Source organism: Myotis daubentonii, chromosome 8 (assembly GCF_963259705.1).
Source record: "Myotis daubentonii chromosome 8, mMyoDau2.1, whole genome shotgun sequence".
Taxonomy (NCBI): domain Eukaryota; kingdom Metazoa; phylum Chordata; class Mammalia; order Chiroptera; family Vespertilionidae; genus Myotis; species Myotis daubentonii.
In genome coordinates this window covers 57,140,734-57,159,005 of record NC_081847.1, presented here as the reverse complement: position 1 = coordinate 57,159,005, position 18,272 = coordinate 57,140,734, and the positions used below count along the sequence as shown (strand labels likewise).

The 18,272-nt window shown below is 38.0% G+C and overlaps 1 protein-coding gene across 1 annotated transcript in view; it reads left to right on the top strand.

The window, feature by feature from the left end:
• THOC1 (THO complex subunit 1) overlaps nt 1-18,272 on the top strand; it is a 33,069-nt gene that overhangs the window by 5,387 nt on the left and 9,410 nt on the right. The window contains exons 5-15 of the mRNA XM_059706504.1: nt 5,001-5,119; nt 5,549-5,597; nt 5,989-6,084; nt 6,857-6,939; nt 9,190-9,263; nt 14,188-14,296; nt 15,572-15,703; nt 16,320-16,420; nt 17,714-17,780; nt 17,979-18,029; nt 18,113-18,183. Of these exons, the coding sequence (XP_059562487.1) occupies nt 5,001-5,119; nt 5,549-5,597; nt 5,989-6,084; nt 6,857-6,939; nt 9,190-9,263; nt 14,188-14,296; nt 15,572-15,703; nt 16,320-16,420; nt 17,714-17,780; nt 17,979-18,029; nt 18,113-18,183 (952 nt within the window). The remainder of the gene's footprint in view (nt 1-5,000; nt 5,120-5,548; nt 5,598-5,988; nt 6,085-6,856; nt 6,940-9,189; nt 9,264-14,187; nt 14,297-15,571; nt 15,704-16,319; nt 16,421-17,713; nt 17,781-17,978; nt 18,030-18,112; nt 18,184-18,272) is intronic.

Here is an 18,272-nt window from a genome sequence, read left to right as displayed (position 1 = left end):
TAAAGCTGGCCCAGAATAAAAAAAAAAAAAGGAGCGGTTGGGAACTTCAGTCACTCCCAGCCTGAAAACAGCCCTCAGCCCCTCACCCAGACTGGCCAGGCACCCCAGTGGGGACCCCCACCCTGAAGGGTGTGTGACCAGCTGCAAACAGACATCATCGCCTCATCCAGGCTGGCCAGGCACCACAGTGGGGACCCCCACCCTGATCCAGGACACCCTTCAGGGCAAACAAGCCGGCCCCCACCCGTGCACCAGGCCTCTATTCTATATAGTAAAAGGGTAATAGGCCTCCCAGCACCAGGATCAGCGGAGCCATGAGGCCTCCTGGCACCAGGATCAGCGTGACAGGGGGAAGCGCCCAAACCCCCTGATTGCCCTGCGGCTCTGTGTGTGACAGGGGGTGGGGCCACAACCTCCCTATCTGCCCTGCTCTGTTTGTGACAGGGGAAGGTGCCCCAACCCCCTGATCAGCCCTGCTCTGTGCCTGATGGGGGGAGTTCCCCAACCCCCTCCCCCCCACGGGCCCTGCTCTGTGTGTGACGGGGTAGAGCCATAACCTCCCCATCGGCCCTGCCCTGAGTGTGAGAGTGGGGCGCCCCAACCCCCTGATCAGCCCTGCTCTGTGGGTGATAGAGGGCGGTGCCCCAACCCCCTGATCCGCCCTGCTCTGTGTGACGGGGGCAGCGCCCCAACCCCCTGATTGGCCCTGCTCTGTGCGTGACAGGGTACAGAGCCCCAACCCCCTGATGGGCCCTGCTCTGTGAGTGACAGGGGGCAGTGCCCCAACCCGCTGATTGGCCCTGCTCTGTGCGTGACCGAGGGTGGCGCCGCAACCTCCCCATCGACCCTGCCTTGAGTGTGACGGGACGGTGCCCCAGCCCCCCCAATCGGCCCTACCCTGATCGTGACTGAGGGTGGCATCACAACCTCCCAATCTTCCTGCTCTGTGCATGACAGGGGGCGGCGCCCCAACTCCCCAATCAGCCGTGCTCTGAGCCCGACCAGGGGCTGTACCTAGGGATTGGGCCTGCCCTCTGCCACCCGGGAGCAGGCCTAAGCCAGCAGGTCGTTATCTCCCGAGTGGTCCCAGACTGCGAGAGGGCACAGGCCGGGCTGAGGGACCACCCCTCCCCCCCTGAGTGCACAAATTTTTGTGCACCGGGCCTCTAGTCATTACATAAAAGTGTACGGCCTTTTTTTTTTTTTTTAGTTTTATTCATTTCAAACGGGCGGGATCCGGCCCGCGGGCCGTAGTTTGCCCACGGCTGCCCTAAGAGGAAAACCAGCAAAATGCCTAAAATACTGATTTCTTAATTTTGGGTTGGAAAACCTAGGGGGCATCTTATATATGGAAAAATATGGTATTTTCTGAGCATCTACTATGTGCCTGGTACTAAGCTAGGACTTGGAGATTCAGTGGTGAATAAAACATTTTCTGACTGCAAGGAGCCTAGTAGCTAATGGAGGAAACAGTGTAAATGTCTTACTGTGGTGTAATCACTGCGGTTGAAGTAGGAATGAAATCTGGTTGAAATACTCGAAACTTCAGTGTCTAAAGGAATCAGGAAGGTCTTAGAAAGGAAGCTGTCGCATGAGAGCTGGGAAGTGAGGAATGAATTTGTCAGGCAGAAACAGATGGGATAGTTATCTGTAAGGGCCCACTTCAGCATGGCTAAAGAACTGCAGCAGGGGAGTGAGAGGATGAGGAACACGGTAAGGAGAGACACAGGAAGCATAAGTTACTGTCTTCTGTGAAGTACTTTGTATACCAGGCTAAAGAGGAGCTATGGACGAAGAGTTGGGTTGGGAGAGACTGCTGGCAGGGAAAACTAGATAGGGGACTCCAAATGGGACAGTGGCAGGAGATTTTTTTAAAAGGCTTAGTAAGTACACAGTGCCTAATACATAGGAGCTCGTTAAATATTTACGGAAAGAAGCAATGAAAAAATAGTTGATCTGGTTAAACTTTTCCTTTGATTAATTTAGGTAATTTATGTGAAATGCCTTTTAATGTATAAAGCATTTAGTCACATTATTATTTTGATATTTATTCCTACAAAAACTGGAATATACATGGTAAAAGTGACCTAGTGTAGTGGCAGGCTATTTTGTGAACTCAGCGTAATTCTTAAATTCTGACTTTTCATATTAAACTTTTATATAAAATGCTTATTTATTCACTTATTCATTCAGCATACTTTAGTGAGTTCTAAAATGGAGTGTTCCTTGCCTAGCTCCTCTCAGTTAGCAGCATCTGCTTAGTTCATTGAGTACGTTGAGTACATTGATGTGTTACTCTTGTAGACTAGCAACGTTTTTAACACTTGAAGTTGTACAAAGTCTATATTTAGAACTTTTGCTTTATTTGAGAAAGGTGAGGACTTATGATTTTAGTTAAACTGTAAATAAATGCTTTTTTAACTTTAGTTTGACGAGGAAAATTCCTCCTTGAAAGAGAATATAGTATTGTTTATGTATGTGACACATTTTCAAATTGTCCATAGTTTATTAAATTCAACTCAGCAAATATTTATTGAGCTTCTGGTCAGTTTCAGACACTTTTGTTAATATATACAAAATTGCCTACCCTAAGAAAACTCATAGGACACATAAGATTAACAGGATATAATAAGTGTTATAATTTATGTCCAGTGTACTTCAGAAACAGATGAGGTGGGCTGCTCAAAGGTATAAGGGTTTTTGTTGTTTTCGTTTAGATCAGCGGTTCTCAACCTGTGCATCGCCAACCTGTGGGTCACGACCCCTTTGGGGGTGGAACGACCCTTTCACAGGGGTCGCCTAAGACCATCGGAAAACACATATATAATTACATATTGTATTTGTGATTAATCACTATGCTTTAATTATGTTCAATTTGTAACAATGAAAATACATCTGCATATCAGATATTTACATTACTATTCATAACAGTAGCAAAATTACCGTTATGAAGTAGCAACGAAAATAATTTTATAGTTGGGGGTCACCACAACATGAGGAACTGTATTAAAGGGTCGTGGCATTAGGAAGATTGAGAACCACTGGTTTAGATACACTGTATACTCTATATTTTGAAAGATTAAGAATTTACCACATGGTAGGAGGAGGACTTTTTAGGCAGAAAAGGCATTGTAAACAAAATCATGGAAGTATGAATATAGCAAGTTGTTTAGGAACTAAGAAGAAGGTATCTATCTGTGGCCAAGGTTAAAGTGAAACAACGAGGCCCATGTAGAGGCTGGGACACAGGTTGTGAAAGTTCTGGGGGATCATGTATATAACCCACCTCATCAGAATAACCAGAGATCTTTATTTTAAATTGATTTTTACTGAATCAGAATCGTTTACAGTAATCTAAGTTCTATAATTATCAAATGTGAGTTAAGTTATGCCAAACTACACTGCAATTAAGGGCAGGGAGTATGCCTTTCAAATCTCTTGGATGTACAGGGCATACATATAGTATTACAGAATCTAAGTGTTAAGGGACTTGAAAGGTCATCTAGTCCAGTCTCATCTCTGGCTTCCTGCCTTCCTTCTATAACAGTGGTTCTCAACCTTGGCTGCACATTAGAATCACCTGGGAATCTTTTTAAAATCCTGATTTCTGGGCCTCATCCTCCAGAAATTCTGTTTCTTCGTTACTAATGTTGTGGCCCCACCCATAACAAAGAAACAGAATTTCCGGAGGATGAGGCCCAGAAATCAGGATTTTAAAGAGATTCCCAGGTGATTCTAATGTGCAGCCAAGGTTGAGAACCACTGCTCTATAACATCCCTGGCAGGTGATCATTTAGTCTCTACACTCATTGATGGAGCTAAGTATTTTATTTCTGTTAGGTAGTTTTGATTATCAGATTTCCCCTGTATTGAGTTGAAATCTGCTGCCTTATGCCACCCACTGACTCTAGGCAGTATCCCTTACGTCACATTCCAGATGTGATCTTACCAGTGCACAGCAGAGCTGGAAATATTGCCTTCTTTTTCTGAATATACTATATTAATGCATTGTGTTGAGCTTACAGTAATATTTATTTTATTTATTTTACATGCCATGCTTAGGTGGCTACTCTCTTAAACATTTAACAAGTGTTAGTAATTATATTACCTTAAAATAGAAGGCAGAATTAGCAGAGAGATTAAAGTATTTTTAGCTAGACTAAATGACCTTTTCTTAAAATATTTAATTTATTGCTTTACTTTAACAATGTTGAATTTAGAAATAAACAACTTTACTGTTCTGTCCCCTAAAACAATATGTACTATTATTTTAAATGTTCAATAATAATTGAAATCAATATCAAACCTTATCTTTTTAAAAATAATCTTCTCAAGTCTCAAAGACCCTTTAGCAACATTGCAGAACAGTTAGAAATGAGAAAAAGTAAAAAAGTACTAGTCACAATTCCTGTACATTAAAAACTACCATTCATTTTGGTATGTGGTTTTAGTTTTGCTAGTCTTTTAAAATTTTTATTGTCGTAACCATAATATACATACAGTTTTGAATCTTGCCTTTTTCACTTAATTATTCCAGGTTATAGTGATCATAACCACCATTTTTAATTGGCTGCATTATATTCTTTTGAATAGCTTAGTGGTGAAGAAAACAGACTATGAAGCCAGACTTCCTGGGTTCGTATCCCAGCTCTACCACTTACTGGCTCTATGATCTTGGGCAAGTTATTTAACTTCTCTGTATCTCAGTTTTACCATCCTGTAAACTGGAGAGAATATTATCTACCTAATAGGGTTAAAAGCGTTAATGTGCCTGACATATAGCAAATGCTCTAGACATCTTATCATCATCATTATTGAGTACACATACCAAAACTTAAGTATGTCCTGTTTGGGAACTTTTAGGTTCCTCTCATTTCTTGTCTGTTAAAGACTTTTTAGGATTGACAAAGTATACCTTTAAGATATTCTTCAGAGTGATTTTCATGTGCTATTTTATTCAACAGTATTTTAAACTTTTTTCCCTTCAATTTGGCATAAAGGTATTTGCACCGCATCTACACCTTTTGTATTGTTGGGAGATGTTTTGGATTGTCTCCCCTTGGATCAATGTGACACAATATTCACTTTTGTGGAAAAAAATGTTGCTACTTGGAAATCAGTAAGTGCCTTAGATTCTTTTTCTACTAACATTATCTTTCTATTGATCCAGAATTGTGAGGGTAGATTTTATTGTTTGTATTTCTAATACTGCTAATTGCTAAAAAGTTTGTTCCTATGAAAGAATTAATGTATTCTGCTCTCTTGGGAGAGGCAAGTAAGAGTCATTTATGGAGAAAAAGTTGAAGTACTTAGTAATAACAACTTGAAAATGTATACTTTCTCATGTTTAAAACCGTGTTTTGGTATCATGATTTATATAAGAAAATATTTTTATTTCATTGAAAATGTTATTTGCCTAGAAAAAGCAAAAGTGGCATAGTAGATTCTCAGTGCATGTTAGTATTCTTTAATATTTTACTTCCTGTGACTTATTGAAGGATGTGCAGCAACTTCTGAACTATAGTAATTATTTCTGTCTTAATTTCAGAATACATTCTATTCTGCTGGGAAAAATTATTTACTACGTATGTGCAATGGTAGGTAATTCAGTGGTAAATGATTGTTTTTTAATATGTAAATATGGCCAGAAAAGCAGGTGGTTCAATTAACCACAAATAATAAAATTTGTTAGACTAGCACCTTCATTTTTAAATAAATCTGATTTATTAAAACTGATCAATGACTTTAAATTATATTGTTTGTTGTGTGTTGGAAAAAAAAAGGTAAAGCTTATCTTGCCCATGTTAAACTTATTTTATTTCTAATTGTTTTTATTTCTAATTGTTGCATTTTTGTGACAGTTTCTACCCCCATCTTGACAACTGCTTCTTTAGGAAAATACTCTTAACAAACTGATTAAAACTGTGGGTATGAATGTTAAAGAAGAATCATCTCTTCTGTGTAACCTTTATTTCCATATATTATTAGATCTCTTAAGAAGATTATCAAAATCCCAGAACACAGTTTTCTGTGGACGAATTCAACTCTTTTTGGCCAGGCTTTTCCCTTTATCTGAGAAATCCGGTAAGCTTTTTTACATTAAACGTGCTTTGCAGGAAAGTCTTTTCCAGTTTTTAATGGATTAGAATCTGTCATGTTAACAAGAAATGATTCTAACATAATAAGAGTCACCATTGTTGCTCTCATCACTTACGAAATTCCAAGCAGTTTGGGAGCTGTGAGCCAGGAACTGAGGATGAAAACCAGATATATTTCTTTTTTTTCCTTCTTTTTTTTTTATTGTTTTTGTTTTTATTTTCAGATATATTTCTTATAAATCACAGAAACACACTGTCTCTCTCTATATATATATTTTTCAATAACCCACAGCAAAAACCATGAGATTATACTAATATTCTGAGTTTATCAGCCACCAGTAGACCTGCTTATGTATAACTTCTTTCTCTGACAGTGAGAAACCTGGCTCATTAACTACAATATATTTCCTATAAATACTGTTATATACTCTCACTTTTTGATTAATACACTTTTTTATCTATGATTCAGCAAAATTATAAATTGCTATATACTGCATTATATAAAATTGTTCTTAAATATTCATGAATAATAAGGATCAACTATATTGTATGTAGAATTCCGTGTGCTCTAAAGCCATCTTTAAGAAATGAATTTTAGAACAATTTGAACATACAAGTGTGGTGGTGTTTCTAACTTGAGCTTTTTCTTAATTATGGATTTATTCTTGCATATGTTTTAGTTATATGACAACAAACTTACATTCTTAATTTAGGTGTTTGGTGGATTTGCTCTGAAATCTTTTTTTTTTTTTTAATAGGTCTTAATTTGCAGAGTCAGTTTAATCTGGAAAATGTCACTGTTTTCAATACCAATGAGCAGGAAAGCACCTTGGGTCAGAAGGTGAGGCTGATATAAAATCTAACAGAACATGTTTATGTTTATTATTGAAGTAACTTATGAATGGGTCTTCTAAGTCATCAAAAATTTAAAAACCTTTATTTCCAATTTATAGAAATAATATGTATTCTCTGTTAAAAATTCAAACAAAATAGAAATATTTAAAATAGTATAGCTACCCCATAATCCAAGGCCCAAAAGATAACCACTCTTAACATTCTCTAACCTTGTAAGACTTTTTATATAAAGTTAGTTTTATTCCAAAAATGAAGTCACACACTACATACTGTTCTGAAATTCACTTTCTTCTTTTCAAGTAGTAAAAAAATTGGATGCATTTTTGCATCAGTATGTTTATATGTATATCAGTGTTCATGGCTTTTGATAAATTTTTTGATGTATAACAATCCTGACGGTGGCATTTAGATAACGTCTAAAAGTGAAAAGTTGTTAACAGCATTATAGTGAATAATATTGCTATATTATACAGGTGTGTCTGTAAGATAAAGTTTAATAAGTGAAATTGCTACGTCTAAATAACACATATATCAGATTTTGATGGATGTTGCCCAGTTACTTACTTGAGGGTTTAATCATTGATACTATCACCAGTGGCACATAGAGAATGCCTGCCCATTTTCGCACAACCTCACAGCAATCCTGGGAATTACCAACTTTTAAAAACCTTTTCCTTATAAGCATAACCAATGGACATAAGACACTGGGGGATAGGGGAGGCTAGGGGACTGTCTAGGGCGGGGGGATAAAATGGATACATATGTAATACCCTTTGTAATACTTTAAGCAATAAAAAAAAAAACAAAAAAAAAACCTTTGCTTAATTGTTGTGTACTTAAAAAGTAAGTCATCTTTATTTTAACTTATTTCCTTGGTTAATAAAATCGAGGAACTTACTGTTTGTTGATTGGAATTTACTTCTGTGCTGGTTTGAAGCCTTGAGAAAGAGAACTGCCTATTTTTGCCATTTGCCCAATTTACTGTGAAATGTCTTTTTCTTACTGATGTGTAAAAACTCATTTTATAGAATATTAATTCATTGCCTACCATATGTTGATAGACTTTTTCTCAGTTTATACTTTTACTTGTAACTTTATGGAGTCTTTGCTGTATAGAACTTTTTTATTTGGTTATAATATTAACATTTGTTGGTCTTTATTATTTCTGGCCTTGTGTCATGCTTAAAGCTTCTCCTCCATAAGAATCAACCCCTTTGTTTTCTACTGGTGCATTTAAAGTTTTGTTGTTTCCTTTTAACCCAGCAGACATATTAGTTTAAAATAAATTGAATTATTTTATTTTTTTTCCAAATAATCCAGTTATCTTGCGTTGGTGGTATAGTGGTGAGCATAGCTGCCTTCCAAATAATCCAGTTATCTCAGAACCATTTGTTAAATAATCCATTGTTTGCCCACTGATTTTTTAAGATTATGATATATCCAGAAGACAGTCCAGAGTTGGGAAATTCCTGGTCATTCAGCACCTCCTCTTCATTTAGAAGCCAGTTAAAAGTTTTAAAAATTATTAATTAGATAAAACTAATATCTCACTGTAGATTAATGACTACTTTATGTAATTTATTACTTAAAGTATAAAACCATTATCAGTTCAGAAGTGATGTTGGCTTTGCTTAAGGTTTTTTCGAAATCTTGTCCTTCACCTTTATATATCTTTTAGGTACTTCTTAGACTATTCCATGTGAACTTATTTTGAATTTTCAATATAGAGCTGGACACACAGCATATCCTGTCATGTTCCCAGATTAATAAGTGTTCTGTGTAGGAATTAGGGAGGATTTCCGTAGTCAAATTGAAGTTGGAGATTAAAAACTACTTAAGTTCACTTTATTTACTACAGTTCTTAGAGTCCTTAATATACTAATGGTTTTCTCAATTCTCTAAAAGGTCGTTGTATATATTTCCAAAAGGTATTTTGCCATACATTCTTTATTCCCAGAGAGAATCTACTGACTATGTTTGGAGAAATACTGGTTTAAAACTTCACGTTGTTTTCATAGCTCTCCTATATCATTGTCATGCTGGTCTTGAGTTCTCAGATCCCTGTTGCATAAAATTCACATTGCCTTAAAGATTAACTATAGGTCTAGATAGTTACTATGACTAGACTTTTCTACAAACGATTTTCTAGCATTGTGTGAATGACATTCCAGCATTTACCTTCTGCCTGACAACTGCTTCACAACAGGCTGAACTGTTTTGTTTTGTTTTAACTTAGCACGCTGAAGATAGAGAAGAAGGAATGGATGTAGAAGAAGGTGAAATGGGTGATGATGAAGCTCCAACAACTTGGTGAGTTTTTAGTCCAGATTTCTTGATTTACAAAATTAATACCTTAATGACTTACTGAGTTCTCGAGAGAGAATGTAGACAAAGATGAAGGAAATCATGCTTGTAGATTTATTTGTAACTTTCATGTAAATTACTTAAAACTATAAATTCCAGTTACTACTGGGCTGTATCCAATAGTTTCTAAATTGTGTGCACAGACGGTTCATTGTTTACACAGCCTATTTTATACATGTTCATAACATTTAAAAGACCAAGCATAAGCAACCTAGGTCCTCTTCCCCTCCTCCTTTCCATTCACCTTTGTGGACTCAATACCTGTGGATATTGAGCCTGATTATTTAATGAAATAGGAGAGATAAGAAAGTTCCTTTCTCTCTCCTCCTCCCTTCTGCTCCCCTTCTGTCACTGTCTCTTATTTCATCCTCTATAACCCTATGCTTTCCCTCCAAATAATTTCTTTTTAGTACTGGTTAGAAGCAATGAGGAAGCGAAACATGAAGTTATACAGGAACACTTTCACTAGAATTCTTTAAAATAGTTATCATCAGTTGCAATTGAAAGATTTCCTGAAGATCTAGAAAGGGTTTCTATATCTGTACAAGGAGATATATTCCTTTAATCCCACATTTCAAATTCAAACACATAGCCCCAAGGAACATTGAAAGTAGTGTAGCTCCAGGCATAATTCCTGTATTTACTACTGATATAACCTGGAACAAACTATTAACCTACCAGCAACTCAGTTTCAGAGTATTTAAAAATGTAGTGATGCCATCTATCTGCTTCAGTTGAGATTAAATGAGATGCTATTTGGAAGTGATCTGTTATCCTTATTATGACTATATGTATTGATGTTTCATAGAGTGATATATGTAAAGCACTTAGGACAGTATTTATTCAGTGTCCTGTAGCTATTATATATAGTGTTTTGTCTTTTGGATTATTTTTTTGAGACTTATTTGTTCATGTGCATTACGGATAGAGTAGGCTTTTTTTATGAAGTGTATAGAATTATACAAATGTTAAATATTGTATTGTTTCATGAATACAAATAATTTATATAGCTGTTTCTTATTCCATTTTACTTTCACATTTTGGGAAATGTTCTGTGGCTTTTCTTTCTTTTTAATTTGACCCAGAGAAAACTCATACCTATAATCTTATTTTGTAAACCATTAATGTTGCTTTAATTATAGAAAGAAGTTGATGTTCAGATAATTGTTTTCCTGTTTTCAGAGTTGATATTAGGAAAGAGCTTAGAAAAAGCAAAAGTTAACACGCCCATTAGATTCTTTGGAATATTGCTGGTTCTTGACAAAACTTTTGGCAGAGGCTAGATTTTTGTCAATTAAAAGTTGTCAGTATTCTTCATTATTGATTTGAAGCAAGATCCACATGCTTGAGATATTAGCAGTTACTCTAGCAGTTAACATTATCAAAATTAGCTAAACTTACTAAATTATTTACCTAACTTTACACATAATTCAAAGCCATTGTAATCTGGATGAGTATATAAGCACTAGAGGCCCAGTGCACAAATTTGTACACCAATGGGGTCTCTCAGCCTGGCCTGCGGGATCAGGCCGAAACCAGCTCTCCGACATCCCCCGAGGGATCTCAGATTGCAAGAGGGTGCAGACCAGACTGAGGGACCCCACCAGTGCACAATAAGGGCCTGGGAGGGACATGGGAGGTTGGCCAGCCAGGGAGGTAACACAGGAGGGCTCCAGGGCGTATCTGGCCTGTCTTGCTCAGTCCCGATCGCCCGGACCCCAGCAGCAAGCTAACCTACCGCTCAGAGCATCTGCCCCCTGGTGGTCAGTGCACACCATAGTGACTGGTCGACCGGTCAGCTATCTGCCCCCTGGTGGTCAGTGCACATCATAGTGAGCAGTTGAGCGGCCTTAGCATATCATTAGCATATTATGTTTTGATTGGTTGAGCGGTCGACCTGACACTTAGCATAGTAGGCTTTTATTATATATGACTAGGGGACCAGTGTACGAGTTCGTGCACCTTGAAAGGAACTGTGGGCCACGAGGCTGCTGTGAGCAGAGGGGTGGGTCTCAGCCCATCCTCTGCATCCCCGCCCAGCCCTTCCAGCCGCAGCCCCCGGTACCCTGTCTGCCGGTAGTCCTGCTCCCACCGCCACCACTCCCACACGCTGACAGCACCGGCCCCATTCGCACCCACTGGTGGCAAAGAGTGATTGGGGCCAGCACCAGCAGTGGGTGCGAGCATGGCCAGTTCCGTCAGTGGGTGCGAGGGGCGACCAGGCAGCGGGTGTGAGCACCTAGCAGACCATGGCACGCAGGAGCAAAAGAATTTTCAATAACCACCAGAGGCTCGCCCCAATGACAGTGACCAGCGCACGGCCTTGGTCTGGCGTTCCACTGTCCCGCTGCAGCCAATGCCCACCATGTTCCACACACTGCCACCTGCTGCTGACACCTGCCATGTTCCGCATGTGCCCTCTGGTGGTCAGCGCACGTCATAGTGATCGGTTGTTCTGCCGTTCGGTCTATATGCATATTAGGGTTTTATATAGAGAGATAACTTCAAGTATCCTATCTAATAATAGACAAACGTGGTAATTAACCATACCTCCTACACGCTTCCCATTGGCTAATCAGGGCGATATGCAGATTAACTGCCAACCACGATGGCGGCTGGCAGCCAGGCAGCTGAAACGAACAGGAGGCTTGCTTGCTCCAGTGACGGAGGAAGCCAAGGTTCCCCGCCTGCCGCTGCCAGCCTCTGAGCTGCACTCTAAGAAACAATGTTGCAATTACAGAAGCTAAACAAACCCCAGAAACCTGCTTTCAGCCAGCCAGCCTCATAGCTGGAGCTGCAGCAGTGTTTCCATTATAGAAGCCAAATAAACCCAGATGCCTGCTTTCAGCAGCCGAGGTCTCAGAGCTGGAGCTGAGCCTCAGAGCTAAAGCCGGCTCTCAGTTCCAGTGATAGCTATAGAAGGTAAATAAATCCCAGAATAAATTTAAAAAAAAGAAAAAATGGAGAGGTTGGGAGCTACAAGTCACCCACCAGCCTGAAAACGGCCCTCAGCCCCTCACCCAGACTGGCCAGGCACCCCAGTGGGGACCCCCACCCTGAAGGGGGTGTGACCAGCTGCAAACAGCCATCATCCAAGCTGGCCAGGCACCCAAGCGGGACCCCCACCCTGATCTGGGACACCCTTCAGGGCAAACCAGCCGGCCCCCACCCATGCACCAGGCCTCTATCCTATATAGTAAAAGGGTAATATGCAAACTGACCCCAACAGCAGAAGGACTGGGAATGACTGGTCACTATGACACACACTGACCACCAGGGGGCAGACGCTCAATGCAGGAGCTGCCTCCCGATGGTCAGTGCTCTCTCACAGAGGGAGCTCTGCTCAGCCACAAGCCAGGCTGATGGCTGCCAGTACAGCGGTGGTGGTGGGAGCCTTTCCTGCCTCCTCAGCAGCGCTAAAGATGTCCGACTGCAGTTTAGGCTTGCTCCCCGCTGGCAAGTGGACATCCCCCGAGGGCTGCCGGGCTGCCAGAGGGATGTCTGATTGCCATGTTAGGCCCAATTCCCCGGGGAGCGGGCCTAAGCCAGCAGGTGGTCATCTCCTGAGGGGTCCCAGACTGCGAGAGGGCACAGGCCTGGCTGAGGGACCCCTCCTCCCCCCTGAGTGCACAAATTTTTGTGCACCGAGCCTCTAGTCTTTTATAAAATAAAATGCATGGACTTTGTGACTGCTATTTTTTTGCAAATCATGGACTTTTTCAATTATTTCCAAGTTCACAGCTTTTTTCCAGGCAGCTAAGTTGTCAGAAGTGTGAATGAAAGATGTAATGTGTTACTATTGTGATTTTCGATGTGTGTGTTGTTTTTGAAGTGTTATTCCAATTGATGTCAATTCAAAACTAATAAAATTATTCTTTAAATGGATATTTTATGATATTGACTTGCAGTTTGTCTTCTTAACAATATGAATTGAAGTCCTGTGGTGAGCTTTTTATCAAATGTGCTACCATATGTTTTACTAAAATACTTTGCCCCTTGTTTTTTCTTAGGTCACTAATATAACTTTTCAGACTTCTGAAACTAAATTTTACACTAGCAAATTATCTTATACTTTTTCACTCTATCTTATTTTATATACAAAGAAACTAAGGCATTTTTCAGTCTTTTAAACATTAGTTCCCCCCTCCAAAAAAACCTTTTTAGTAGATGTTAAAAATTATACTCACTTGATTTTTACTATAATCCTTTCAAAAGCATTATTATATGTATCTGATACTCCCTAGTCATCAGGAAAGGTAATTTTTGATATATCCATCCTAAAGATGAAGAATGGGAGGTTAACTTGCTGTCATTTGGCAGAATAGAGATGGCAGGACTCTTAAGATCATGGGACTGTGTGGATAACCAAACCTATGTTCTGTTTCCCATATTAAATTGCAGTCTTACTTAGAATATTTGTATGGGCATGAAGCTTAGAGGAAAACTAACTATAATCCACTGTTTCAATTGAGGTTTATTTAGAAAGAATGAAGTACACAATTGTGATTACAGACAAAATTAATTTTATAGCAATAATATTGAACATTTTTATAGATATTTGGGATATGCAGTATTTAATATCTCAAGCAGTTTTTACGTATGGATTATACTAAAAGGCTTCATTGCTGTTTTAAATGATGCATACAACCAAAATTCAAGGATTCCATCACTATAGATAAAGGGGGGGTCTATTTATTAATTTCACTTGAAATTATTTATGATATAAGTATTTATGAATGTGCAGTTTTCTGGGGAAACAGACCGTAGTTTTCACCAACTTCTTAAAAGAGTTTGTGACCCAAGAAAAGTTAAAAGCATTTAGATATTTTTAAGAGAACTTAAATTACTTATATATCATTTATTTTATTAGCTCCATTCCAATTGATTACAACCTGTATCGAAAATTCTGGTCACTTCAGGATTACTTCAGGAACCCTGTGCAATGCTATGAGAAGATTTCATGGAAAACTTTTCTCAAGGTGAGTCGCCAATCCCAGACTACCAAAAGTCCAACATTTTATAACTAATGGCAGAGCCAAATCTTGACTCTGTCCAGAATACTTTTCACTATATAATTATACCGCTTCCTTTTTAAAAATTTTTATTTATTAATTTGAGAGACATGGATTTGTTGTCCCACTTATTCATGTATTCATTGATTGCTTGTATGTATCCTGATTGAGGATTGAACCCACTACTTTGGTATTGGGCTGTAACCAACTGAGTTACCGAGCCAGGGCTACCTCTTATGTTTTTGTATCTATTTCATAATATACAGTAGCTAAATTGTAGATACTTAAACATGATTATAAATGATGAGAATTTAAAAGTCAGTAATTTTTATAACGTAGTATTATCAACATGAATTGATAAATTTTTGCAGAATACATTGTCTGTACTTTGCACAAAATTATTTCAGCTTTTTTGTTAGAACAGGGGTCTGCTAATTATGGCCTTGGACCAGATCCAAGCTACTGCCTATTTTTGTGAACAAAGTTTTATTGGCACACAACCACACTCATTTGTTCCTTATCTGTGGCTATGATAGCAGATGAGTACTTGCAACTGAGACCATATAAGAGCTATATATATAACCTAAAATACTTATTTTACTCTCTGAACCTTTACAGAAAAAGTTTAAGCCCTGTTTTATAAGAATTCTCTGTATTTCTTTTTTCTTAGCTACTTACAGATCAGTTGTCCTTTTTTTAATAATCAAAATGTAAGGTCAATAGCTCTTAAAAATGGGATGGTATATGTTCTGTGTTATTTTTAAGTTTTTATTTTAGACGCATTTTTTTTTTTTTTTTTGACCAACATTTCAATTCAGGTTAAATGATGAGTGAGGAATCATCTGGAATTGCCCCTCAACTGGATAGGGTGTGACATCATTGTTTCATTTTGTCACAGTCTTTAGCACAGAAATGGTTAAGAGTTTCCATAACTGGCTAAATAACTAATTTCACTGGTAAATTTCTATATACTCTCAAAGCATTCCTTTCTCTGTTTGCCCCTTACACACACTGCATAAGAAATCACATTTCATCGAGAGGAGTTTATTCCTACTTTCACAGTCCCATAAATCTACAAAATAGTTTTACCCTCGTTTTGCTATCATAATTTTCTTAATTTGCCTTACCACATGCATATATGGTAACTGGGAATGAATTTTAGATATTCAGATACAGAAAAGTACTAAACAAATTATTGGGCAACAATGGCAAGTTTAACTAATTGATATTTTTACTTTGCAGTACTCAGAAGAAGTTCTGGCTGTTTTCAAGAGTTATAAATTAGATGATACTCAGGCCTCAAGAAAAAAGATGGAAGAATTAAAAACAGGAGGAGAACATGTATATTTTGCAAAATTTTTAACAAGTGAAAAGGTATAACTCACTAAGCATAAGAAAAATATTTTTTTTCTATTGATATACTTTTTAATTTAAGTTCAATAGAAATGTTTCTTACTTTTGGTTAAAGCTGACGAATGTTAGTTTTAGAGTCCTCTTTCTTCCTTGTTGTTACAAGTAAGACTAATTTGGCTTCTATGATGAAAGAGGTTGTTCTGCATTAAGTCTGTTTTGTAGACTTATTTTATAATAAATGCATGTGCCCTGACTGGGAATCAAACCAGCAACCTTTTGATGCAAGGACTCTCAACCAGCTGAGCCACTCCAGCAGGGCTCTCACCACTGTATCTTTATATGTGGGGAAGTGGCAGCCTTTTGCTTTTTTATATTTCTGCCTTTATTCTGACTTCAGGACCATAAATATAACATTGCTATCCACCGACACAAATATGTCATGACATAAATTGATAGAAATCTAAATGAAGCTTTTGCCATTCTGTCCTGGGGCTTTTGCAGTAATGCCTCGTGTGCGGTAATGCCTTCAGCAAATGTTTTTTGAATTGAAATCTTTCATTTCTGTAACAACATAACCTGTACCTTTAGGCAAAATTTTAATTTAATGTGTTTGTGTATATGCTTGTTTTTCGAGTAGTTGATGGATTTACAACTGAGTGACAGTAACTTTCGCCGACACATCCTACTGCAGTATCTCATTTTATTCCAATATCTCAAGGGACAGGTGAAATTCAAAAGGTAAGTATAAATTAATAAATGGATAGTAGTTTATAAACCACAAAGAGAAGGACTTGATGTATTTTCCTTATGTATTGGGCTCATTTTATGTATAACGGTCACATCCCTAAAACATTTCTTTTGCAGCAATATTAGATAATTGAGCTTTTATTTAGACTAGACGTTAGGATATTTGTTTTAGAAAAAAGGTGTAAATACTTGCAAAGAAGTATTATATTACCAGGGTAGTTGTGTAAAAACATGGCTTTACTGCCTGCTGGTTTCAGATCCCACTTTCATTACTCACTAGCGGCAGTTCAGCTCTTTCTGACTTGTAATTTTAAGATAACACGTATTAAGCACTCAGAAATGTTCTTTCTTATCCTTCTGTTTGTCGTGGAGATTTGGTATAGCACAGAGAAAGATCGAGGGCTTTTTGAAGCCTAACCTAGATTTGAATTCAAGCTCTATGGCCTTGGGCAGATCATTGAACCACTGAAGTCTGTTTAACATGCACACCTTCTCGTTCTGAGAATTAAATGAGTAATGCATGTAAAGTGCTCAGATCTCGGCACATGGTAGTCTATTAATATTTATCGATTGGCCATAAAGCACCTAATACACAGTGAGAGCTGAACTAATGCCAACTATTAATAATTTGGGTCTGCTCTCTGCCTTCTTTAGGGCTTGGGGTTTTTATTCACTATATTTGGAATGCATTTTAAAAGAATGCAGCATGCTCCATCTGAATGTGCATCATTTAGAGCACAAATGGGGAACCTTTTTCTGCCAAGGGCCAATTTGGATATTTATAACATCATTTGCAGGCCATACAAAATTATCAACTTAAAAATTAGCTGCTATATTTGGTCAAACATGTAATTAACTTATCCCTAATGCCTTGGCAGCGCCAGACCAAATGATTTTGTGGGCCTTATATGGCCCAAAGGCCAGACGCTCCCCACCCCTGATGGAGAGGAATAGGTTAATATCTCTCAGAGGTTTTCACCCCACATTAAACTTAGTATTTTAGGAAACATTCACTGCTCTGTTTATATTTAATCAAATTAATGGAATGTTTTAGTCTCCTCCATACTTTCATGTCTTCAATTCTAACCATCTTGAGGATGAAATGCAAGAAGTTTCTCATATAATTATCTCATTTGTGATCTTGTCTTGGTAATTTTTGACACTTTTTATATTATGATTTTTCTGTTACATGTCTTGTGTTTTTTCAAAAAGAATGTAAACCTTAAAATTGAATGTACATTGAATCTGTTAACTCAAGCATGCTTTTATTGCTTTGTTCCGTAGTTCAAACTATGTTTTAACTGATGAGCAGTCACTCTGGATTGAAGATACTACAAAATCAGTTTATCAAGTAAGTTCAACACGCAACAAACCCATGATTGAACAAAATGGAAATTTAGAATTTTCTTTGTTTCAGCCCCAAATAGGAAAATAAGGATAAAGTTAAGCTCAGGTACAAGACCACAAACACTTCCTGGTTCTCTGCCTACAAACCACTCCTATGATGCAGAAAGTTGTTGAAAGCTTAGTATATTCTTTCTAATCACAGCTGCTATCTGAAAACCCACCTGATGGAGAAAGATTTTCAAAGATGGTAGAGGTATGTGTTTTATATTTAGTTTTCTTAGAACCAAATAGAATTTTAGAAGCTCCCGTTATTCAAATGTAACTTGTTTTTCTCAGCATATATTAAACACTGAAGAAAACTGGAACTCATGGAAAAATGAAGGCTGCCCAAGTTTTGTGAAAGAAAGGTAAATACATACTGAAGCAATATGAGAAATATTAAAATATAATTTGATGTGGTTCTATTATGTAGAGGTAGGTGTATATGTATTTCATA